Source organism: Tyto alba, unplaced genomic scaffold, assembly GCF_018691265.1.
Source record: "Tyto alba isolate M040663 unplaced genomic scaffold, T.alba_DEE_v4.0 Super-Scaffold_33, whole genome shotgun sequence".
In the NCBI taxonomy this organism is placed as follows: Eukaryota; Metazoa; Chordata; class Aves; order Strigiformes; family Tytonidae; genus Tyto; species Tyto alba.
In genome coordinates, this window is record NW_024881308.1 from 1,123,556 (window position 1) to 1,144,589 (window position 21,034).

At 58.0% G+C, this 21,034-nt stretch overlaps 1 protein-coding gene across 9 annotated transcripts in view; it reads right to left on the minus strand.

Annotated features, from left to right (window-relative positions):
• The window catches only part of DLGAP4 (DLG associated protein 4), a 184,164-nt gene that overhangs the window by 44,843 nt on the left and 118,287 nt on the right, over nt 1-21,034 (minus strand). For 7 of the 9 annotated variants that reach the window (XM_032992985.2, XM_032992989.2, XM_032992988.2 and 4 more), the window contains 4 exons: nt 18,505-18,722; nt 14,969-15,083; nt 11,999-12,049; nt 10,582-10,828 (listed from right to left, as the gene is read on the minus strand). In XM_032992985.2, coding sequence (XP_032848876.1) covers nt 10,582-10,828; nt 11,999-12,049; nt 14,969-15,083; nt 18,505-18,722 — 631 coding nt within the window. Of the gene's footprint in view, nt 1-1,627; nt 1,915-10,581; nt 10,829-11,998; nt 12,050-14,968; nt 15,084-18,504; nt 18,723-21,034 lie in introns of those variants that run through there. The other 2 variants (XM_032992987.2, XM_042801261.1) reach the window with 2 other exon arrangements.

Consider the following 21,034-nt stretch of genomic DNA (forward strand, 5'->3'; position numbering starts at 1 on the left):
CCCTTGGCTACACTAAAAACTTACACTGCCACTACAGAAGTAGAATAGAGATAGCAAGCTATAGGTGCAAAACCAGCATATAGCAGTTTAGCACTTGCACCTTAAAGATGAGCTTTTGCATTTTCTGTGACTGCAACACATCAGACAAATTCTGCAGATAACCTTCTTCCAAATACCTGGGTACCACTGCAGAGTACACACACAAAAAAATATCTTCATCTGAATGATAAGTTGGCTAGATCTGATCACTAGTTAGGCTTACTTTTCTCCACACGTTCAAGAACGTGTAACTTCATAGCACCAAATTCCTGTTGGAAGAGCAATTACTAGCTAAGTAATTTGGACCCTCTGGAGTCAAGTCTGCCAACTTACACGACTTGGCAATCTGGCTTGTTATCATCCCACATGATTGGAATTTATTTTAAGATCCAATGCCACATGCTGTGGGATTTTTTATTTTTTTCCCCTTTTCTTCTTTTCCTCCCCCAAGTGACAAGTTACAGCCCGGGATTCAGAGATCCTAATTCCATTCCTGTCTCAAACACACATTTTCTATACAACCTGGGGTCAAGGTCTGTACCATTAGAGAATAACATTAGTCCCATCAACAGCATCTTGGAAATAATCCTCCCTTTAGAACTGCTTAACGAAGACTGGAATAGAAATTAAGAGCTGCATTTACTTACTGCTCAAAACCAACTGTAACATCCCCACCCTCCAACGCAGCACTCCGATACCTGAGCTACACCTGCAGTTAAACTCAGAAACATTCTGCCTAAACCCTTACGCAGGGCAGCTCAGTGCTGGGGGGGGGGGGGGGAACACCAGCTAGCCTCAGCCAGGACCTGTTCTCCTGGGCTAAAAAGGAGATTTTTCAAAGCCTGCGCTGGACAGAAGATGCCAGCTTGCTGCACTGCTAAATGTCAGCTTTCAGCAGCGATTGGGCACTGAAGCTTCGTGCCTCACCCAGACAATACCCTTTTCTTCTCCTGGGGAGGAAGAATCCCAGAAACACCTCAAGAGAAGGGGCAATGCTCCCTGGGGGAGAATACGTTTAGTCAAGCACTAATTAATTCCCTCCAGCACCCGGGGGCTCCTCCAAGGCCTCAAGCCCCGGCCGGGGCACCCAGCCTGACCCGCCACGACCCCGCTTCGCTGGGGAGGGCCGGGGGCGGGGGGTGGGCGCTGCCGCCGCCCCCCCGGAGCGGGCCGAGGGGACAGGCAGCCGCGCCAGCCGCCCGCTCGGAGGCGAGGCTCACCCCCCGCCCTCCCCGCGGCCGCACCGCCCACGCGGGGCCCGGCTCTCCCCGCGGGGACGGGGACCCCCGCGCAGCGGAGGCGGCATGCGTGGCAGAACAAGGCAGCTCTCCCACCCCGAAGGCAAGCGCGGAGGCAGCAGGAGCCCACCCTCCCGCCGCGGCCGCGCAGCGCCCCCCCCCCCCCACTCCCCACGGAGGGCCGAGACGCGCGTGGGAAGCGGAAGCGCCACCTGCGATCCCGGCGGGCCCGGCAAGCGGCGGCAGCAGCAGGCAGGCAAGGCAGGCAGGGCGCGGCACCCCCGCCGCGGAGCCATGCAGGGCCCGGCCCGGCCCCCCGCCCGCCCGCCGCGTCCCGGGCAGTCACTCACATTGCTTGAGGAGCTCCAGACACAAAGCCATGGGAGACACAAAGGAGGGGCGGAGGGGACCGGAGAGACGGGGGGGGGTGAGGGGGGGGGGGCTCGCGGGGCGGGGGCGCTCGGCCCGGCGTGGGTCCCGCGGAGGGGAGGACGGGCCGCGCCCGGCGGAGGGGAGGACGGGCCGCGGGCTGGGGCCGCGCCGGCTGCTCCTGCGGCCGCGGGCGAGAGGAGGGAGGAGACGCGCGGGATCCGCCGCCGCACTCACCGCGCCCGCCCGCCGCTCCGGCTGCGCGCCGCGGGCGGGGCCGCGCCTTAAACCCCCGCCCCGCCCCGCCCCGCCCCGCCCCGCCCCGCGCAGGCGCGGCCCCGCCCCGCCCCCCTCCGCCCCGGGGCTCTCCCACGGCCGGGCGCGGTCCTGCGTGTCCCGCCCGCCCCGGAGCCAGGCGGGCGGGCCTTGGCTTCCGTCGGGCGCGGCGCCGCCCGGGAGCGACCGCTGAGCGGGGTCCCCACGTCCCGCCCGCTGTGGGCGCGGGGGGGGACGGGGACAGAGACGGCGGCTGCTTTCCCCCCTCCCCGTGGAACCGCTGCGGGTGGCGGAGGAACCAAACGCTGCTGAACAAAGCGGGCGCCGATCCCACCCCCACGCGGGAGCTTTCTCTCCCTGTCACAGCCGCGGGAGCCGCGGTGACATTTCCCCCGGCACGGCCCTGTCTCTCACCCACGCACGAAAGTGGATTTGGCTGAAAGGCCTCCCCTCCCCGCTCCCCGCGTGCCGGTGGGACCCCGAGCCGGGAGGTGGCTGCGTGGGCTGTGGGTGCTGCTCCGGCGGGGCCCAGCCCGGGGAACAGCGGGCTGCGGCAGGATTGCTCCGGCCAGGGCAGGGTGTGAGCAGCAGGAAAGCCTCCAGTGCAGAGACTAAATGGAAAAGGAAACAGTGCGGAAGTGGATGTTTCCTGCCGGGCACAGATTTGCCAGCCAAGCTCCATCCCGATGAGCGTGGGGAGAGGGAAGCGAGCCTTGGTGCCGGCATTTGTGCCTCCCCGTTAGGCTGCCGGAGCAGGAACGGTGGAGGATGGATGCGCAGAGGGGAGCAATGCCGGGACAGCGAGCCCGCCTGGGCAGAGCCACACCGGGTTTGGCGCCCTGGGCACAGATGTGCTGGAGCAGCGTCCAACTCCATCCCTCTGACCCCGCGTTGAGACATCCAGAACTGAGCATGAGGCTCGCCCAGACTGAGGGGTGGGAGACATCTGTGCGGCCAGAGCCACGCCGCGCAGCAGCCTGATATGAGAGGGGGGCAGCGGGTGCCTGCAAGCCCAGCATGGTGTGGACACTGCCTAAGGGTGCTGCCTGCGGAGGGCTTGGCCTTGGGCAGGACTCGTGGCTTTGCAGGCAGCCGTGTTAGCGCGTGGCTCCCACCAGGAGCACGCGTGCTGCCCCAACTCCTCACTGTTACCATCAGTCCTTGGATGCTCTGATTGATTTATGACTTGCTGGGTTCACAGCACTCAGTGGAGAAGGGCTGGTGTGCAGCAAGGAGAGATCAAAGTGCCTTAGGGAAACGCGGCACCGAGCTCGCGCGCTGACGATTGGCACGCCGAGCTGAGCCACCGCTGTCCTCAGTGTGCGGTGAGGGAATCGCTGGGGATGTGCTGCTTCTGCTCTTGGAAACAGAGCAGCAAAGCGGGGCTGAAGGAGAATGTCGCCAGAGAATCGGCTCTGAGACTTGGGACCTGCAGCCCAGGCCCTCTCCTCTCTGCTGCCTACCAAGGAAAAAAAGAAAACTTGTTTTCAATTCAACTGCTTCCAGGCTTGGGAGTGGTGAGTAACTCCGGACTGAGAGCCCCTCATCCACACAGCTGTGAGTGGGTCTGCGAAGCTCTGAGCCAATCTCTTCCTGCCTCCTCAGGAATACCCACATCGCGGCTCAGTAGATGGAAAAAGTAATGGAAATGCATGAAGGAGAGGAAGGGCAGCTGGGAACAAGAGGGACACACAGAGAGAAATCCTCATTTGCCTGCACTGTCTGAAATCCTGCAAATGCTCAGGCCTGGGAACATGGCTCACTAAACCTCATCCAGTCCCACTGTCCTGGCATGTGTGTGCGTCTTAGTTAAGACTATTTTCGGTTGCTGCTGGGCTGCTCTAGTGATGGCACAAGCCCCGTGGCTACGGAGGGAGCTGCAGAGAGGTGCTGAGCATTGCTGGCAGCAGGGACACAAAGCAGCATCTGTGATTGCCTGGCACCAGGGCAGCTCACCCAGTTCACATGGATGGCAGCAGGACCAGCGTGCCAGGCTGCTACCAGGCCCCTCAGCCTAAGAAGAGACCTTAGGTGTCTGCCGTACCCGACACATTGCTCTTCAACCTCATGGGTGAGCACTACACCGTACCTGGGCTCCCTGCTGCGGCTCTCCCAGAGGTTCTGACCAAACTGAGGCACTCCTTGGTGCATTTGTTTCTCCATCTCTCCCACGAGGACAGCACTACTGACTCCCATTCCTGCCATTAAGGCCGAGAAAAGCAAGCCACAAGAAGTACTTGGCTTTCTGATCATATTACCAGAAGAAAATACTGGCAGCTGCCTTTCTACTCCTTCATAGGTGGCCCCTGCTGGGACAAGGCAGGCTTGCCCAGGACCTTGGAGCCGTGCTCACTTCCCAGTATTAAGTTTGTGGGCAGCTGTTTCCACCTTCCCTGCATCTGCTTGTGTTGGCACAGCATCGTGTGGGCTGCAGCTCCCCCTTTCCTGGGGATCCGGGCAAGTGAGATTTCCACGGGGCTCAAAGCCATTGCACTCATTCCTGGGTGCCAGTGAGACACGTCCACAGAGCAAGCAGGCGAAGGAGCTTGCTGTGTTGGGTGCTGCCTGTAGCAGAACTGAAACCTGGCAGCAAAGAGCACCAAGCTTTGCTGTGGCAGAAGGACAGAGATATTTTGGTTTTGGTGGTGAAGTTGGAGAGTGGGGCTGTAGCCACAGTACAGGCTTCCTGGGGAAAAGGGAGTGCTGTCTGGGCTCAGGGCTTGGTAGTGGAGTTTACATAATAACAAGGATAAGATTAGAAGTGAAAAATGAACAGGTAAATATGGAGAGAAACAGTTGTCATAAATTTCTTTGTGTCCTACAGACATGTGAATAGATCATGGAACATGTATATGTACCCTTTTTTTCCCTTACAAACATTGATGGAGCGTGCAACAGAAATCTCTCCCTGGTGTGTATACACACACACACACACACTGTCTCTCTCTCTCTAGTTTCTTTCCTGTTGGTTATGTCAGAGAAAGCTATTTCTGGAACATGAAATCTAGGTCAAAAAGAAGGAGAAAATCTGAAGGGAATGATAACAGTCTCTTTCCTCAGAGGCCATATGGGGTCAGCTCTGGCTGATACGATTAGCAAAGGGGCCACAGCAGTGCTTTACTCCTCAGCTGCGGCTGCTCACACACAGGCTGATCAATATGTCCTGGTCTGGTTTGGTTTTTTTGCCTTCACTACTTTTTCTCCACAAAGAAGAGAAGGCCATGACAGCTGAGACAGGAGAGGAGCAGAACTTGCCTTCCTACCCAGAGACCAGGTAATCACTGTGCACAGAGGAGGAGGAGGAAGAGAAGGAGGAAGAGTGTCTGTACCCATCCCTCACAAGCCAGCACTACCTGACTTTCCCAGAAGCCGTGGGAACTTGTCCCAGAGTGAACCAGCCCTTGGGGATTTGGTCAGCATGATGCTGCTTTGTGCTGTGACACCACATGGAGGTGTGCAGGCACTTTGGCTTTTCTCCACTAAGCACAACCATGCTTCCCCTGCAAAAGCATCAGTGCCAGGGGACCAGGCTGGGATCTGCCTTATCCTGGGGCAGGGCAGGGTTCCCAGCACAGCAATGGTTCTGGGAGCCACCTCTCTAATTTAGTGATGAAAAGACAAAAAAAGCAATACAAAGAAGACAGAAAGCAGGTTAGAGGCAGAAGGGCAGCTATTCTGTCATGACTTTGATGTGTAACTCTCCCAGGTAGTGCTCAAATGCCCAGCCTGGGCTTGCCAAAACTCTGGCATATGCCTGAGCACAAGGTGGAATCCTGGCAGTTGTTTCTGAGAGTACTGGTGGCTCTCAAGAACAAGCCTCATGCCTGGTTCTGGTTGGGCTGGCCTGAAGGGCTAGACTTTCTGAAGCTCCTTCTGCTCCAGGTGCTGTGGCTCCTGTGCTGGGCTGGGGGCCTGCAGCCAGAGCTGCCATCACAATGTCAGCAGAGAGGGAGAACCGGAGGGTCCCTGCCCTCCAGAGCTTACACTCTCGGGGACATCTTGATTATTAGTAAGACAGGTCAACAGAGACAGCCCAGTCCTGGAGGAGGAGGCAGAGCTGTATTCCCTGGTCTCTGGCAGAGATTTGGGCACAGGAAAAGGACTGGGCACCTGGGCTTTTTGGGAACAGGCTGCTGAATCCCAGAGCAGGATGCTCTGAGCAAGGCTGACATTACCAGAAAACATAGGGAGGACTGAGAAGAGCTCAAGTAGGAACTGGGTTGGCGTGAGCTTTCCCTGCTGTCATTGCTGCACTGGGTGGAGGCTGGGCTGGGGTCTGTGAACTGCAGATTCTCACCTCCTTTTGACGTGCTTTGCTCACCTCTGCTTTCCTGATTCCCCTGGACATCAAATATGCAGCTCTGTATTGCAAGTAGTCTATTAAGCAAGCAATTCCCAGTGCTGCCTCTAATAAGAAGGAGCTGGGTCTGGGGAGCCCTTTGTAATGCTCAGGAGCCGGCGTGGCTATCAGCTGAACGCTTGGCAATTAGATGAATAGGTTTCACTGGGGCTTTTGAGTCTCTGGCTTGCAAGGCACAAAGCTTTGTTTAAGGCTGATCAAGGGCAGCTCATCATCTGTCTCGCTGGCTGTCAAATGGGAACTAATTGCCTTGTAATGCATGAGTGACACAGGCGTTTGTGGGAGGAACTGGCTTGTCAGAGGTGTGACAGCTGTCAAGGCTCTCCCACCCAGCTGTGCTCCCTGCACAGACCCCGAGACTAGTAGTCCTCTCTGAAATGGAGCTTGCTGCACCTCCTCAGGCCCTCAGCTGGTGGCTGAATCCTTTTGCTTTACGACACAACCCCCATGCTGTCCTCAAAGAATGAGAAGCCTGTATCAGCCACAACATTGCTGCTGCTGGTGCCCCTTTAGGATGTGTCCCTATGGAGAAGAAATGCAATCCCCCTCTCAGGGACCGGGAACATGATGGGAACAGTTCCTCTGGGCTTGTACACGGATGCTGGTGCAGGAGCATGTCCGTGGGAAGGGAATGGATGAGGGCTCTCAGTTGTCTCATCCCAGAGCCCTGTGTGAAGCAGAGGCCATGAGTGACCATTAGACCTGCAGATGATGGTGCACCCACTTCTCTCTATTGGTCCAATCTTTGCTTGGGAGGCCCCTCTCATACAACACCAACCAATTAAACCCTCAGTGATGTACATTTGCAGGGGGAACTGAGCCCGGGTGGCTGATTAAAGGTGTTGACTGCCATCCAGATATGCCTCCTGCCTTCCCCATCACACATGCACGAAAACACAGATGCTCCTCTCTGCTCCTCACCCTCTCCATCAAAAATGTTTCCCTCCCCAAGCCCCAGTAGCTAATGCAAAGGGCTGGAGGATGTTCTGGAAATCAGCAAATCTCTGCTGGGTCATGTCAGAGAGAGGTGGCAACCAGTCATTTTGAAAGCCCCCTTCTGTGCTATGCCTGTTGTTGCTTCCCAGTGTTAGCCTGGATTTGCAGCAGTGCTGAGCTCAGCATCAGCTGTACTGCCAGCAAGGAGCAGGGGTGGCTTGCAGAGAGTGGGGTGAGCCAGGGTGGGACATGTGGCACAGAAGCAGAGCAGAGAGGGTGGTAGGAAACAGGGACAGGGTTGAGCAAGCAGCCTGTTCCTCCCAGGGGATCTCTTCTAGTCCCTGCCTCATCCTGTGGGCTTTGACTGTGATGACCCTGGAGCGCAGACCACAGGAGACGTGAGGGCATGGGCATGGCTCTGGGTAGGAAGACCTGGAGCTGGGCATTGTGTCTGCTGGTGCCCCCCTTTCTGCTCCCCCTTCTGCTGGGATGGGGATCCAACCTGGCTCCCATCAACAGCCCACTCCTGTGTTCTGGCAGCTTTTCCCATAGCAGATACTCTAAGGCTGCTCTGAAATCCCCCCCATAGCTCTGTGGCTTGGTGCCAGAGCTCACGCCAAGAGCAGCCTGCCCTGCTGGTGCTGACCCTGGTGTCCCCAGGGGTGACAGGGCTTGATGTCTGCTTCCATGCTGCCGGCAGCACTGTACAGCCCTGGTGAGATGCCGAACTCCTCCTGCCCACTCTGGTGTCTGCCATGTCCAGGAGCACTGAGGCATCACTTTTTCTAACCAGTTCCCACAAATGTTCCTGGGATGGGACCCCTCAGCTCATTGTGCCCCATGTTATGGACAAACCTCACCTGGACCACAGGGTCTGGCCAGGAGTCAAGAAGGACACAGGCTGTCTTGAGGAAAATAATGTAAAAGTGATGCAGATCAAGTGACTTGAAGCACCATGGAAAAGTAACAGGTTTCTCTTGAGGCAAGGGCCTGCCAACCTCCCTGAGCATCTCTCTGGAGCCTGTTCCTACCCTCTGGTGCCCCAGGAAGGCCTCGCACCAGCTGAAATGCTGCAACAAGAGCAGAGCTGCACCCCACACTGCAGCTTCGCACAGCCGAACCTGTCAGCTCTGCTCCAGCCTTCAGAAGCCATTTGCAGAAGCAGCATCTCCAGAACAATGCTCCTCCCTGCCACCCAGGGCCCTTGCACACCTTTTCCAGGAGAGGCACAGACTGCAGATCATGCTTTGGTAAAGGCAGCCGCAGGTGGAGCCTGGCCGCACCAAAAGTGTCCCCAGGTCTGCAGGTCTCTGCAGTGGGAAGCCAGCACCAGCTCATTTTTGGATGAGACAGAAAATCGGCTCTTGCCTCTCTTTCCTCCTGGGCTTTCCCAGTGCTGGAAGGTCAGAGCAGGCCTTGACATTCCTTGCTGTCTTGAGACACTGACCCTGGCACCACATCCTGGCAAAATTACATCCTGGGGCAAAGCACTTGCCTTCCTTGCTTCCCACCATGGGGTATTCAGAGGAGCCTCCTCCAGCAGCACTGCAGGTGGGCACGGCAGTCCCGCTGAGGAGCACAGGCAGCCCTGACTCATCCTGGAGGTGCTGGGTGCTCCGGCCGTTGGGGAAGGGAGGTCTTGGCATGTGAGCCAGCTCTGACCAGACGTTTTGGTGAAGAGACCCACTCTGCTGTGACGCTGGGAGCTGCCTCTTCGGAGAGACAGCCTGGCTGGTGGGAAACACCAGCTGAACGGGGCTGCCTGCAGTCTCACCTCTAGTCTGGGGGATGGAGTCAATCCTGACTAACGTCGGAGGGTGATCCCAGGCTCTTGTCCGGTACAGTAATTACTAATCAAAAGAGAAGGGCCAGGAATGAATAATGCCGGTATCCAGCACCAGGTGGGGCATCTGGAGCTGGGTATAATGCTGCCGTTCGCTCAGTGCACCAAGGCTGCAGGGTGCTGGGCTCTGGGGCTTGGGAAGGCTTGTTAGTGCCTCGAAACTCAGAGCAAGACCTGTTTTTACCCTGTACCAGGGATGTTGGGGTCTCTAATTTATATACACCTGATGGAGAGGGGCAAACAGGACTCGATGCATTAGATACCTATGTGGCTGCTGCAGTTCTGTCTCTGGAAGAGAAAGCTGTTGGAGCCAGCCCAGCCAAAGGATGAACTCCCAGCATCTCACTGTCAGAAGATTTTAAAAGACTACTCTCTGGGCAGCAGCTCAAGGGCTGGGTGCACCAGGGTGATGCTGTCTGCCCGTTACCTCTTCTGCCCTGCCCGCAGGGGAAGGGAGCGGGGTGTGAAGGCCGTGAGCCCAACACACAGCACCACTCTGCCTCTGCACAGAGCTGAGCTGTCTCCTGGAGCCATGCTGGTGAGCCCCATGTTCGGCACGCTGCTGCCTGGGCTGTGATGCTCAGGTCTGGGCTGGCCAGGGTCCTGCCCTCACCGGCTGCGGCTCAGGCCCCTGGCTGGGCAGGGTCAGACCTGCCTGGGACCCTGCTGGGCAAAATCACAAACCCTGTGGATCTGGAGGGGGCAAATTCACACCATTCACCTTTTCCCCCAGATCACATCCCTCAGACCTGTTTCTAGGAGTCCTGCCCTGTGCAGGAACCTGCAAAGAAGTTCACGGTGAACCCCAGAGCCTTTCCAAACCTCCATCACTGAGGGACGGAGGCAGATGCCTTCTGTCCTCCCTCCTCCCATCAGCCCCAGTTTCTGCCTCTGGCTGAAGGGGCTGCAGAGGTCAGGGTATGCTCAGACTCTGGGGAAGCCAGTGCAGAGTCCCTGATAGACATTTTTGTGCCCAAGAGTTTCAGAGAGGTGTCAGACCCGTCGACTACAGCCTGGATTGGGGTAATAAGAGATGCATAGTGGAGAGGAGAAGGAAGATGAAAGCTATTTTTAATGTAGGGCAGCAGGGCTGCTTGCCTGTGCTGCAGGTTCCCGCCGCACCTGCAGCCCTGCAGGACTTCAGGCAGAGAGGGCAGCCAGTGCTCCTGGGCAAGGTGGGCGTCCCGCAGCCTCAGCAACCCAGGCTTGGGTTCGGCTCGACCGAGGGAAGACTTTGAGCTCTCCCAGACTGCATCAGCCATGCCAGCTAGATCCCAGCGACCAGAGCCTGTCTGCCGTGTCAGTGCCCGTATCCGGAGAGCCAGCCCCAGCCATCCCAGCGCCATGCCTGGCTGCTGGCCTCCCTGTTTGGCACAGAGCTAGCCCCCATAGGCCCACAAAAGTCTTGAACCACCGTGGCTGGGGATACAGTTACCTGAGCCCAGCCAGGCATCCCTGGTCCCCGCTGGCCTCATGCCCCCTTCCCCTCCACCTCCCCGCCGCACACCGCTGGCACTCACTGCTGTTGGTGGGCAGGGTCCTGCTGCCGCTGAGGCTGCCCGCCGGCGGGGGGGAGATGGAGCGGACGGAGCCCGTGTCCTCTTCCTGGGAGCAGCCTGCCTGGATGGCTCGGAGGTAGCTGTGGCTCCGGGAGCGGAAGTAGCTGGGCAGAGGCAGGTCCAGCACCTCTGCAGCGGCCGACTCGGCCTCGCTGTAGGTAGCGTCGCAGACCGCCTCGTACTGCTCCCCCAGCTCTGGCTCTGGCGCCTGCACGGGAAGAGGGGCAGAGCCAGTCACCCCCTGACTGCAGGCAGCCCTTTCCCTTCCTCTCCCGCTCCTCTCCCTGCAGCCACCCCGCTGCCACTCCTGCATGGTCCCGTTTATGGTAGACGAGGCCGGGAGGTGGAGCGGTCGGTGCTGGTGGGGTGCAGGATGCCCAGTCTCTGCTGAGAGAGAGGGAAGAGGGGACCCTCCTTGGAGGTGAGAGTGTCCCTGCTTGTGGAGTAGGAAAGACTTACCACTGCAGTGCCTGTGAAACACCCCCTGGTCTCTGACGGAGAGGCCGAGAGCATGTGCAGCTAAAATCCCTGTCCATCCTCTGACAGGTCCCCCTGCCCCACCAGCACAGCTGGGAGACCCCAGCCTCAGCTGTGAGACCCTGCTGGGCCAGCCATGCTCCTTGGTGGGAGGAGATGGCCTGGTGCTGCAGCAGGGTGAAGTGTAGAGGGAGAAGGTGGGGAAGTGTGGGCTGGGGGGACAGCCTCCACGCTTGACCAGGGACACGCTGCCTGGACTGGTTCTGGGTGGCACCATCGGGAACCCATCCTAGCCCCATCTGTGGGGGGGGACACCAGGAGAGGGCTTGGCAGCAGGCTGTGCTGAGATGTGAGCCAAGCAGGGGCAGCTTCGCTCCCTGCTTCTCCTGCTGCCCCCCACCTCCCTCCCACCCATGCCCCCAGCCCTGCCCTGCTCTCCAGTAGCAGTGGTTGGTCAAACTTGGACTCAGGAGAGGCTTACTCAGGTTAAATCAGAGCCAGCCTAAAGCAGAGCAGTCTGAAATACGGATAAGAGATGCTGAGATTGGCCCTGTTGCTCACTTCCATCTCTCCTGGCCCTTTTTTTGGTCTCGGGGAAGTACTTCAGCTCAGCATTGTCAAATGAGCTCCACAAGGTTTGGCTCAAAAAGTTCATCTACTTTCCCCCTAAAACTGATGGTCCCAACCCCCCCACCGGGGCCAGGGGAACCAAGCTCTCCAGCTGCCCTGCAGTGCCCAGGTGGGGAATGCTGCCTTCTCCTCCTCGTCCTCCTCTTCCTCCTGCTGCTGGCCCTGGGTGTGGGCTGACCCCACAGCCTGCCTCACACCCTGCCATGGGTGTCCAGGCTGACCCGAGAAAGCTCTAGGACAAAGGAAGAGGGAAACACCAGTGGGACGGTACCTGCTCTCCATGGGTAAATATCTGAGGGATAAGTGAGGGGGGTCCAAAGATCTGGAAGAAAGAGTTGGAGAAGGTTAAAGGCCAAGAACGGGGGAGCCCCTCACACAGACAGCCATTGCACAGGGATCAAGGACGAGGGGAGTGGCCGGCCTGTCCCCTGGGGCCACGGCTGCTGACACTTCAGAGCTCGTAAGATGCCAAGCGAGATGCCACACAGGCCCTCAGACAGTGGCGCAAACGGGGCATGGCAAAGCTCCACGGGACACCTCCCAGACGAAGAGAAGCTGCTGATGCATTCAGCCTGTTGTATGCACCATATATCAATATATATACACAGGGCACACTTGGGACACACAATGCTGGGACACCCCTTGGCACGCATGGGTTGCCTGTGGCTGCTGGACGAGGGCTGGTGTGGCTCTGAGCACCTCTGCGAAGCCCCCAGCATTGGCCAGTACCTTGCAAAATGGCCAGGAGAAGCGATGGGTGGCTGCAGCCCACAGAGCCAGGGTAGATGGGCAGTCTGAGTGCTCCATGTTGGCAAAACTGTCCTTCACCCTGCTGGGGTCGGGCTGCCCACCTCGCTGCTATCTCCTCTGTCCCCATGCCAGGAAGCCACACGGAAGCAATACCGCCTTCCCTCCATAGCAAAGCCACAGCACACACTCGGCATAAGGACAGACGCCCAAAAGACACTGCACTGCCTGTGGGGAGGAATGCCTTCTCCTCCTCTCCATCCCTGGTCTGCAGAGCACATCTACCCTATGAGCTCTGCCCTGTGCGAGCTGCCAAAAATGACCCATCTTGGGAAGAATCCTGGTTCAAAATGTACCCAAGGGAAGATGTTTGGCTCTGGGGACTTGGTCCGGCCCTTCTACACAGGGCACAGCTCAGATTGTGGCTCTCTGCTCACTGGTCCCCTTGGTGTGACAGGCGGATGCTGACATGCACACCCAGTGAACCCTGCACTTCCAGAAGTTTGCAAGGTGGAGGTCAGCTGGGACAAAACAAAACGGAGTAGACTTGTCTTCCAGAGCAGGGAATGCTCCTGTGCAGGGAGGACACGAGGCTCTTGCTGGACACACAAGGAAGGTGTTGGAAGTCACACAAAAATGAGGGCAGGGGAGAAACTGCCTCTGGCACTGGTTAAAAGGGCAGATCAGGCCCACCAGAGGATGAGACCAGCACACACTGGTGGCTGTACCAGCTCCATCCTGGATCAACAGATACGCATTTTGTGGGAGGGCTCTAAATCCCAACCCAGCTGCAACTGAACTCTCTCTGAATTGGAGGAAAGTGGTCAGAGTGCATGTGATGATGGCAGCCCCGCACTTGAGCAGGTGCTGTGGCAGTCGGCATGTCCCCAGTGTCACACTGCTAGCAGTCTGGGACTGGGATGTTTGCCTGGGCAGCTCCTGGCACATCGTGGGCTGCTCAGACCCTCCAGCACGAAGACTCTTCTGATGTCTTCACAGGGGTGCTGTACGCAGCTGCTAAATGGCAGCTTTAGATGGGGAGAAAGCACAGACTCAGCCCACCCCGTGTCTTCACGCAGAGACCTGGCTTCAGACATGGATTTACATGCAAAGGACAAGAATGTGACGGTCCTGACCCCTTCTCTGTGCAATTAGACACCCAGGACATTGCTGTTGATGTACAAGGAACAAGACTGACCACAAGGAACATGTATGCCCGCAAGCAATGCCCTGCGCCTTCCCCCCAAAACTCTCCACCAAGGGCTCCAACTGCTCTGTGACAGCAGGAGAAACCAGCCATGGGGCTGGAGAGGCTGGGCTGGGCTGGAGGAGGGCTCAGAGCCCCACACACCTGGAGGGGATGCCGGCACACTCCACTCACCCTATTCCATGCTCTGGTTCATGATGGTTTAAACCCCGTCTCACGCTGCCGCCCTCGATCATTGCGCACAGACGGAGCGGAGCAGCACAGAAGGCACACGTGTGTGCACGTGTTCCCATGCAGACGGGACGTGACGGAGGCCCAGGGCAACAGTAAAACAGCTGGGAGAAGCTTGTGGAGCCCTTGCTGCCCCGGGGACCTCTACCTGCACACCAAAAGGATGAGTCCCAGTCCCGGGGCTGAGATAAACACATGGGGACTCTGCAAAGGCCTCATCCTGGCATGGATTATTTCCTGGCCTGTGAGGCAGCTGGCTTATAGCTACCCAAGACCCAGGCTGCTCTAGAGTAATCCCAAGGGGAGGCGTAGTGTAGGACAGGGAGTTAAACCCCGTTTCCACCGATTGCATCCCAGAGGTCAGGGTCAGGGCATGAGCCCGCCCTGTGGCACGGGGTCTGCCACTTCTTATCAGCACCTCACCGGCATCCCTGGCTTTGCCACTACGAGGGGACCGGGAATATTCAAGGGAGAGAACCCCAGCTAGCTGGCAGGACAGTCTGCCAAATTACAGGCACCTTGTTCCTGGGTCCAGACTGCTGCACGAGGGATGAGGTCCTCAGAGCTAAGCAGGGTTACTGTCCCCGGTGACCTGCTGCAGGGTCCCAGGCTGGATGCCACCATTTGCCCATGTGAGGTTGGCCCGGGCTCTGTACCCACCCAGTGGGCATGAGGAGCTCACAGCAGGAGTGAGCAGCCTTGCAGGTGGCTTCTGAGTGGTGACACTTTGGGACCCTGTGCTCAGAGCAGCCCTGAGCCTCACCTACTACTGTGGAGCATTGCCTCAGGCTACCATACCTGTGGCCATGACTTCAGCTGCACCAGGAGTGCTGAGAGGAGGCAAAGCTAGAGGAAGGGGTGTCTACTATGAGTCAGAATTAAGGAGCTGGCCTTGATACGTTGGTAAAGCTGTCAGAGAATAGTGTATGCAATTCCTGGAGCGCAGCCTGCACCTTATTTTGAAGGGGGAAAAAGATCTTCCTCTCTCCCCTCAGCCGGCCTCCTTCCTCACTGGGGTGCGCTGGTGCAGCGGGGCTCAGCGCTCCAGCATCTCACCTGGTTGATACAACTGGACTCGTTGACGCTGTCAGAGATCTGGTTGTATTCTTCCTCCCAGGTTGGGAACTTCGGAGGTAGCAGGATCTCGACAGAGTCCAGGCGGTCCAGGCTCCTGCCAGCAGAGAAAGAGGGTGTGAGGGGTGTCCCCATGGCAGGGGCAGCACTGGGGCTGTGCTGGAGCTGCCACCCTGCCAGGACAGCCAGAACACCCCTGCCCATGGCACTCTCTGCCAGGCACAGGCAAATGTGGCAGCACAGAGATGATGCTGGGCACCGAGTTCACTGCTCAGCCCCTGTTGCAGCTCCTGGAGTAGAAGGAAGCACCTTTTCACCTTGCCAGCCCCTGGCTTGAGCTACTGAGTCTAGCACAGGGGTGAAGATTTGTGGGGTGCAGGGGAAGGAGAGGTGACAAGACTCTGTCCCCAGGAATGCGCTGCAGATGCCAGTTAGTCCAGCTGAACCCCAGGGAGCACATGGGATCCATGCCAGCCCCCAGAGTCACATCCCTGGTGACCAAGCAGCTCTCGCACAGGCTGATGCTGGGGCTGGGTGAAGCTGGTTCTTCCCTGCCTGAAATGGTGGGAAGGGGGTGTGAGAGGTGGGGTGACAAGTGACTTGTAAATGGTGTTTTGTGGACTTTGAAATTGGAAACATCTTCAGGATCTCTTTTTTTTTTTTTTTTAATTGTGTAGAGGAACCTGAAAGATTATCTGGAAGAAGCTCAAGGGGAGCCAAGCCTGCATGACAGTGCTGCAGGAGCAGGGGTGGGTATTGGTATTTCCAGAGCAGCTTTTGCTGCAGGCTCTGGGAGAAGCACTGTCCCGGTGCCCGGGGCTCAGGAGCAGCCTCTGCAGCAGAAGAGCAGGACTGTCACTGAGCCCGACCCAGCCAAGACCACAGCTACAGTCTCAGCTGATACCTGGGCACAGAGGGGCCAGGAGGGATGTGGAAGGATGGGAGGGATGTGGGAGGAAGAGGAGGGGTTTGGAAAGGATGGTACTCCCCCATTCTTCTGTTCCACCACACGACCCTGTGTGAAAGAGTCCTTGTCACAGGCCAGGCAGGGCATGGTGGAGGACACGGTTAGCCATGCCAGCCTGGGCAAGCTGTGGCGACTCTCCCTCTTGAATTGCCCATGGTCCCCACAGAGGACCCTCGGGGTGCCACTTCCCCCACATCTGGCAGGGCTGTGGGTGCAAAGGTCTCTCCTTCAGCAGCCTGGGAGACAGTGAAGCTGAGGGCAGGGTGCATCCCAGCTGGGCAGGAGCCCTGGGCAGTGTGTGGACCTCAAGGAAGGACTGTGGTACCTCCTGAGCCTCCGTCCTGGGGTATGATGAGATTGGGGAGTAATATCTTCTGCCAAGGGTGATGCAGGAGACACCCAGCCCCCAGGGGACACCCTGCCGAGTGGCCAAGGGCAATGTGCTGTCCCAAGTCCTGGGCCATCCATTTATTGCCTTGTTTCCCTCGGCCTGAGAGGGTTTTGTCCATGAGCTCATTGTACACCCATGGTGTGAGTCAGTTGTGTCCTGGGGCAGGCAATGTCCCTGCCAGCATCCCTGTGTCCATCCCATTGAGCTTCACCCTGACTTACACTTGCAGCCTGCCCGCGGGAAAACCGAGTCACAAAGCAGACAACAGAAGCTGGAAGGATAGAGACCTTCTCACAGGGACAGATCCTGACTCACTCCTCTGTGCCTTGTCCTGGCTAAGGGTGCAACTGTCCTCCCTGCAGCCCCTCCCGTCCCAAACCACTGGTCTGGTGGCCCTCAGCTGGTGGAGCCCAGAGATGGCCCCAGTAGCTCTGGCCAAGGAGACTGAGGATCTTGGCGAGTGCTGGCATGAGGCTGTGCCAGGGCACGGTGCCCCCGCCGCTGTCCCAACGATGTGTCAGGCTGGCGGGGCACCCCAGGGAGGCCCTGCAGCAGCCAAAGTGGCCACAGCATCCAGAAAGCTGCTTGGTGAGGGGGAGAGAGGGGAGGGGGTGGTCAGCAGATGGCAGCCGTGCTCATGCTCCGGCGCCAGCTCGGCTGGCTCTCCGGCCCATTCCTGTGCCCGGCACAAGCCCTGGCCAGCATGGGACAGAAGGGACTGGCACACCAGGATGGGATTCCCCCCCCTGGAGCTCAGCGCTGAGAGCTGCGGAGCCCTCTCCTTCCCGGGCAGGATCCTTCCCTCCAGGGAATCTCCTGCTGTGGACCCAGCACTCGCAGCAAGGGCTGTGTCCAGCCCAGCCCTGCCCAGACCACTCTTCTCCCATGCAGCTGCATCTGCGGCTGGGCTGGCTCTGCCCCTCCAGCTTAAACACCCTAAACACCCTGCCCTGATCTAACCCCTTCCTCAGAGCTGCCTGTCCGTGGGCTCTGACTAGACCCCTGCAGCCCTGGTGAGGTCCTACCCTGATGAACATGACCTGAATGGACAATGAGCTCAAGACAGGAAGACCCTCGGTCTCTCAACTTGGTTATTTTGCACCAGAGGCCCCTGGACCCAACTCTGTCCCCCCCAGAAGTGGATATGAATGCAGGGAACAGGAATGGGTTCAGAGGAGGCATTCCCAGGGCGCCCCGCAGATAATTTTGTCACCATCTCTCAGCAGAAAGCAACATCTGCTCTGCAGTCTGAAGCCACCATGAGGGGTCTCCACACTGCCTGCTGCACCCTCACTGCCTTCTGCCTCTGTCTCCTGAACATCATCAATCCCTCTGCGGTGGCTCCCACCTCCTCCTGCCCTTCTGTGCTGCTCACATCCTCCCGAGCTGCAGCATCTGAAACACTGACAGACTGTTACAGCCCCTGGGTGCCTTGTCCTGGGAAGTGGAGCAGCAGGTGGTCCACATAGACTCCATCTTGCAAGGACCAGCCTCTTGCCCAGCAAGCTTTTGCTGTGTTCCCCTTGCTCTGCTGTCTCTCTTCTGGCTCAAGTCACCAAGGGTCTTCCTCCCCCAATACCTGGTCCCAGACCTGCTAGCTCATCTCTCCTGGCCTCAGGGTATTACCCAGCCTAGTGTGCCAACGGGGCACTTTCTGGCTGGTCCCAGAGTCCCCGGGACACCTGCGGAGCAAATCAGATGGCACGGTCCCAGCAGCGTGTGGGCTGCGTGCCAAGTGTCCTCAGCCATGCTGGCTGAGCATCTTCCATATCTAAACAGCATCGTGCGGTTGGGATCTCTGCACTCCCTTGGAGGAGTAGATGCTTAGAGGAGAAATCCACGCAGCTCCATCAAACGAGTGCCTCCCTGGCACTGCGGGGGCAGGGACCTGGAGCAGACTCCCATCGCCAGGGCTATCGGGAGTCACCAGGAATGAAAGCTCTCTCCATTCCCCTGCCACATCTCGTCCTGTCCTGCTTGTCTCCTCACCTGCCTGCCCTGTGGGCAGTCTGAGCTGGTGTTCAGGAGCCCTACTGGGATCTGATCCCCCCCCCCCCCCCATGGGGTCTCCACGTGCGTGCTGCTGGCTAGACCCCAGGGACCGCTTCTGGGGTGGCCCCTGGGCCCTGTGCAGAGATCCCGGAGGGGCTGCACCGTTACCTTTGTGTGGTGCTCTGCTCACTCAGGGACTGTTGGGTGGCCTTGAGGTAACTCTGCCTCCGAGCTGCAGTTTTCGGGGATGGTTTGGGGCTGGTTTCTGAGTCTTCACTATCATCATCCCCCATGGCTTTGATGTAACTCCCGCTCCGCATGCGCCGGCACGGGATCTCGCTGTCTTTCTCCCGAGACAGCGTGTTGTTCCACTCCCCTTGAGGCACCTACAAGAGTAAGGGAAGCATGAGCAGAAGTGAGGGACAGCACCTTTGGGATTAGTGGGATTATGGGGACTTGGGGTGATTGGTGGCAGGGACAACTGTTGGAGCTTCAGCTGGAATGTAGAGGGAATGGGCAACGCAATTCCTTTCCGACCCTCCCTTACCAGTTCATGCCAGGCAGCCCTGTGTTTGATCGCCTCTGTTTCAGCACATGTACCCACAGCCATTCACCCCACCACCACTGCAGACCACCTTCACTCTGGACCATGCTTACACAGTTGATAAAAGCTGCACAATGCCAGACATAACGGGAAGGGAAGAGTCTCACCAGATTTGCGCTGGGCATTGAGTCAGGGGTGGCACACTGTTGTTCAACGCAAAGCTCACGCTCATTTAATGTAAAGTGCGAGCACTGTTCAGGCCAAGGCAATCAAGAGCTGTTGTAGACAAGGATCTGTGTATCAGAGCCCAGACCTCTACTAGGTCCAACACCCTTTAAATTTTCTGAGTTGAATGTGGCTGTTAGTGGCTGAAATTCATCTCTGAAGCCAAGCCAGGCCCCCACAAGTCCTTCTAGAGCAGCTCAGGCACATAGACCTTGTGCTGGCTTCTCTGCATGAAGGTGAGTAGTACCTTGTGCAAGCAAAGCACTTCTAACTTCACCGAGTTGTCAGCTCTGCAATCAATTTAAGGCAGACATGGTCTCTTGTTTTCTCCTCAGAGATGAGCGAGCTGATGTTTCCCCTAGAGGCTTGAAGCACTGAGCAACCGAAGTGTCGAGCACCACTGCCTGCCTGTCCTGCCAAGGGTTTGCGCAGATGACTGTAGGCACAACCAAGGTCCTCAGCCAGCAGCAGAGCCAGATGTCAGCCCAGGACTGGTCAGAACAAGACCCACACACGCTGTGGGACAGGCCAGGAGAAAGATGGGGCAACCTGAGTTGCCAGGAGCAAGCCTTGGTTTTGTGTCTAACTTGGTTTGTAGCTGGCCTTTGACCTGCCCTTGAGCTGAGGAGACGTGGTCAAGGGGAAGCAAAGGAAGATGTGAGGAATGCAGCAATGTGCAAACCATGCAGACACTGGGACGGCCCGAGGCCCCCACAGCCTGCTGTGGGAAGCAGGCTGGTTGGGGATCGGCATAGGCAGCAGTCAAGGGTCTTTCACTGAGCACAGCTCATGCTGCCAAGAGCATCCATGTTGACTCTGCTGGATGGAGCTGTTGGATCTGCCCAGCTCCCTAGGGGTCTGTGGGATTAATCAGTCAGTGTTTATATAGTGCTTTGGGGATGCACAGAGCCGTGTTGCAGCTAACTGTGAAGAGCCAGAGCTGTTAAGCGCTGTGTGGTTCCTGCTCCCCTCCTTGTTCACGTCAGGCACGTTCTGTGGGAGCCAGAGCCGGCTTGAGGGTGCCGTCTGCTGCTCATGGGGTGCAACATCTTCAGATGAGCTTCAGATCTGCAGGTAGTGGCTTCTCGTTCTCCTGAGAGGGCTTGGGGTGTGCCAGATGCCGGCTCAATACACATGCAACAGCTTAGCTCACTCCAAGGGCTTTCTTCTGCCCAAAGGAGCCGGGAGTTCTACCCGTGTCTTGCCAGCCTGCTGCTTGCTGTGTGTGTTCAAGACAAGGCAAGGGGTGACCCGAGTGCTATGTGGAGCAAACCCAAACAGCCTGTGGGACTGCTTTGGTGATGGGGCTCCCACCATGATGGGTGCCCATGAGCCAGGACCCATATTACTGGGGGACATGGAACAGAGAGCCAGGGGCATTGTGTCACCTGTGTGTAAGATCCAGGTGGGGACTGTCGTGGAGGGAGTCTCACACGTGAGACAAACTGGCCAGGCCTCCCTGGCCCCACTCACTGCTGCCGCTGGTTTTCCCAGCTTTTTCCACTCTGCCTCCTGCAAGGGTTGTGCTTGGCAATGGCTTCTGGGCTGGCTACTTGCAAGACTGCCCAGCTCAGGAGCTTCTGGGTGTTATCCAGCAGGTTCCTACAAAAGCAAGAGCAGAGAGCCCTTTATCTCCTGGGTAATCCCTCTGCCCAGCCCAGGTGCCTGCACTGGGTGGCCCCGAGGCCAGCCAGGAGGGACCCTGCTGGCTCCAGATGAGTCCTGCCATGGAGAGATCCCACAGGTCACTGGAGTGGCTGGCTCTGACCTTTCCTAAATGAGACAGGGGCCATGAGAAGCACCTATCAGCTTGGTGCCAGGTCTGACTCTTTTGCTGCCTGCCTTCTCCTTAGAATGAGTCGCAGCCTCCTGCCTGCAAGGGTTTTGGGCCAGCAAAGGGCTGGGGCGAGGGGGGCAGACAGGGCTGGA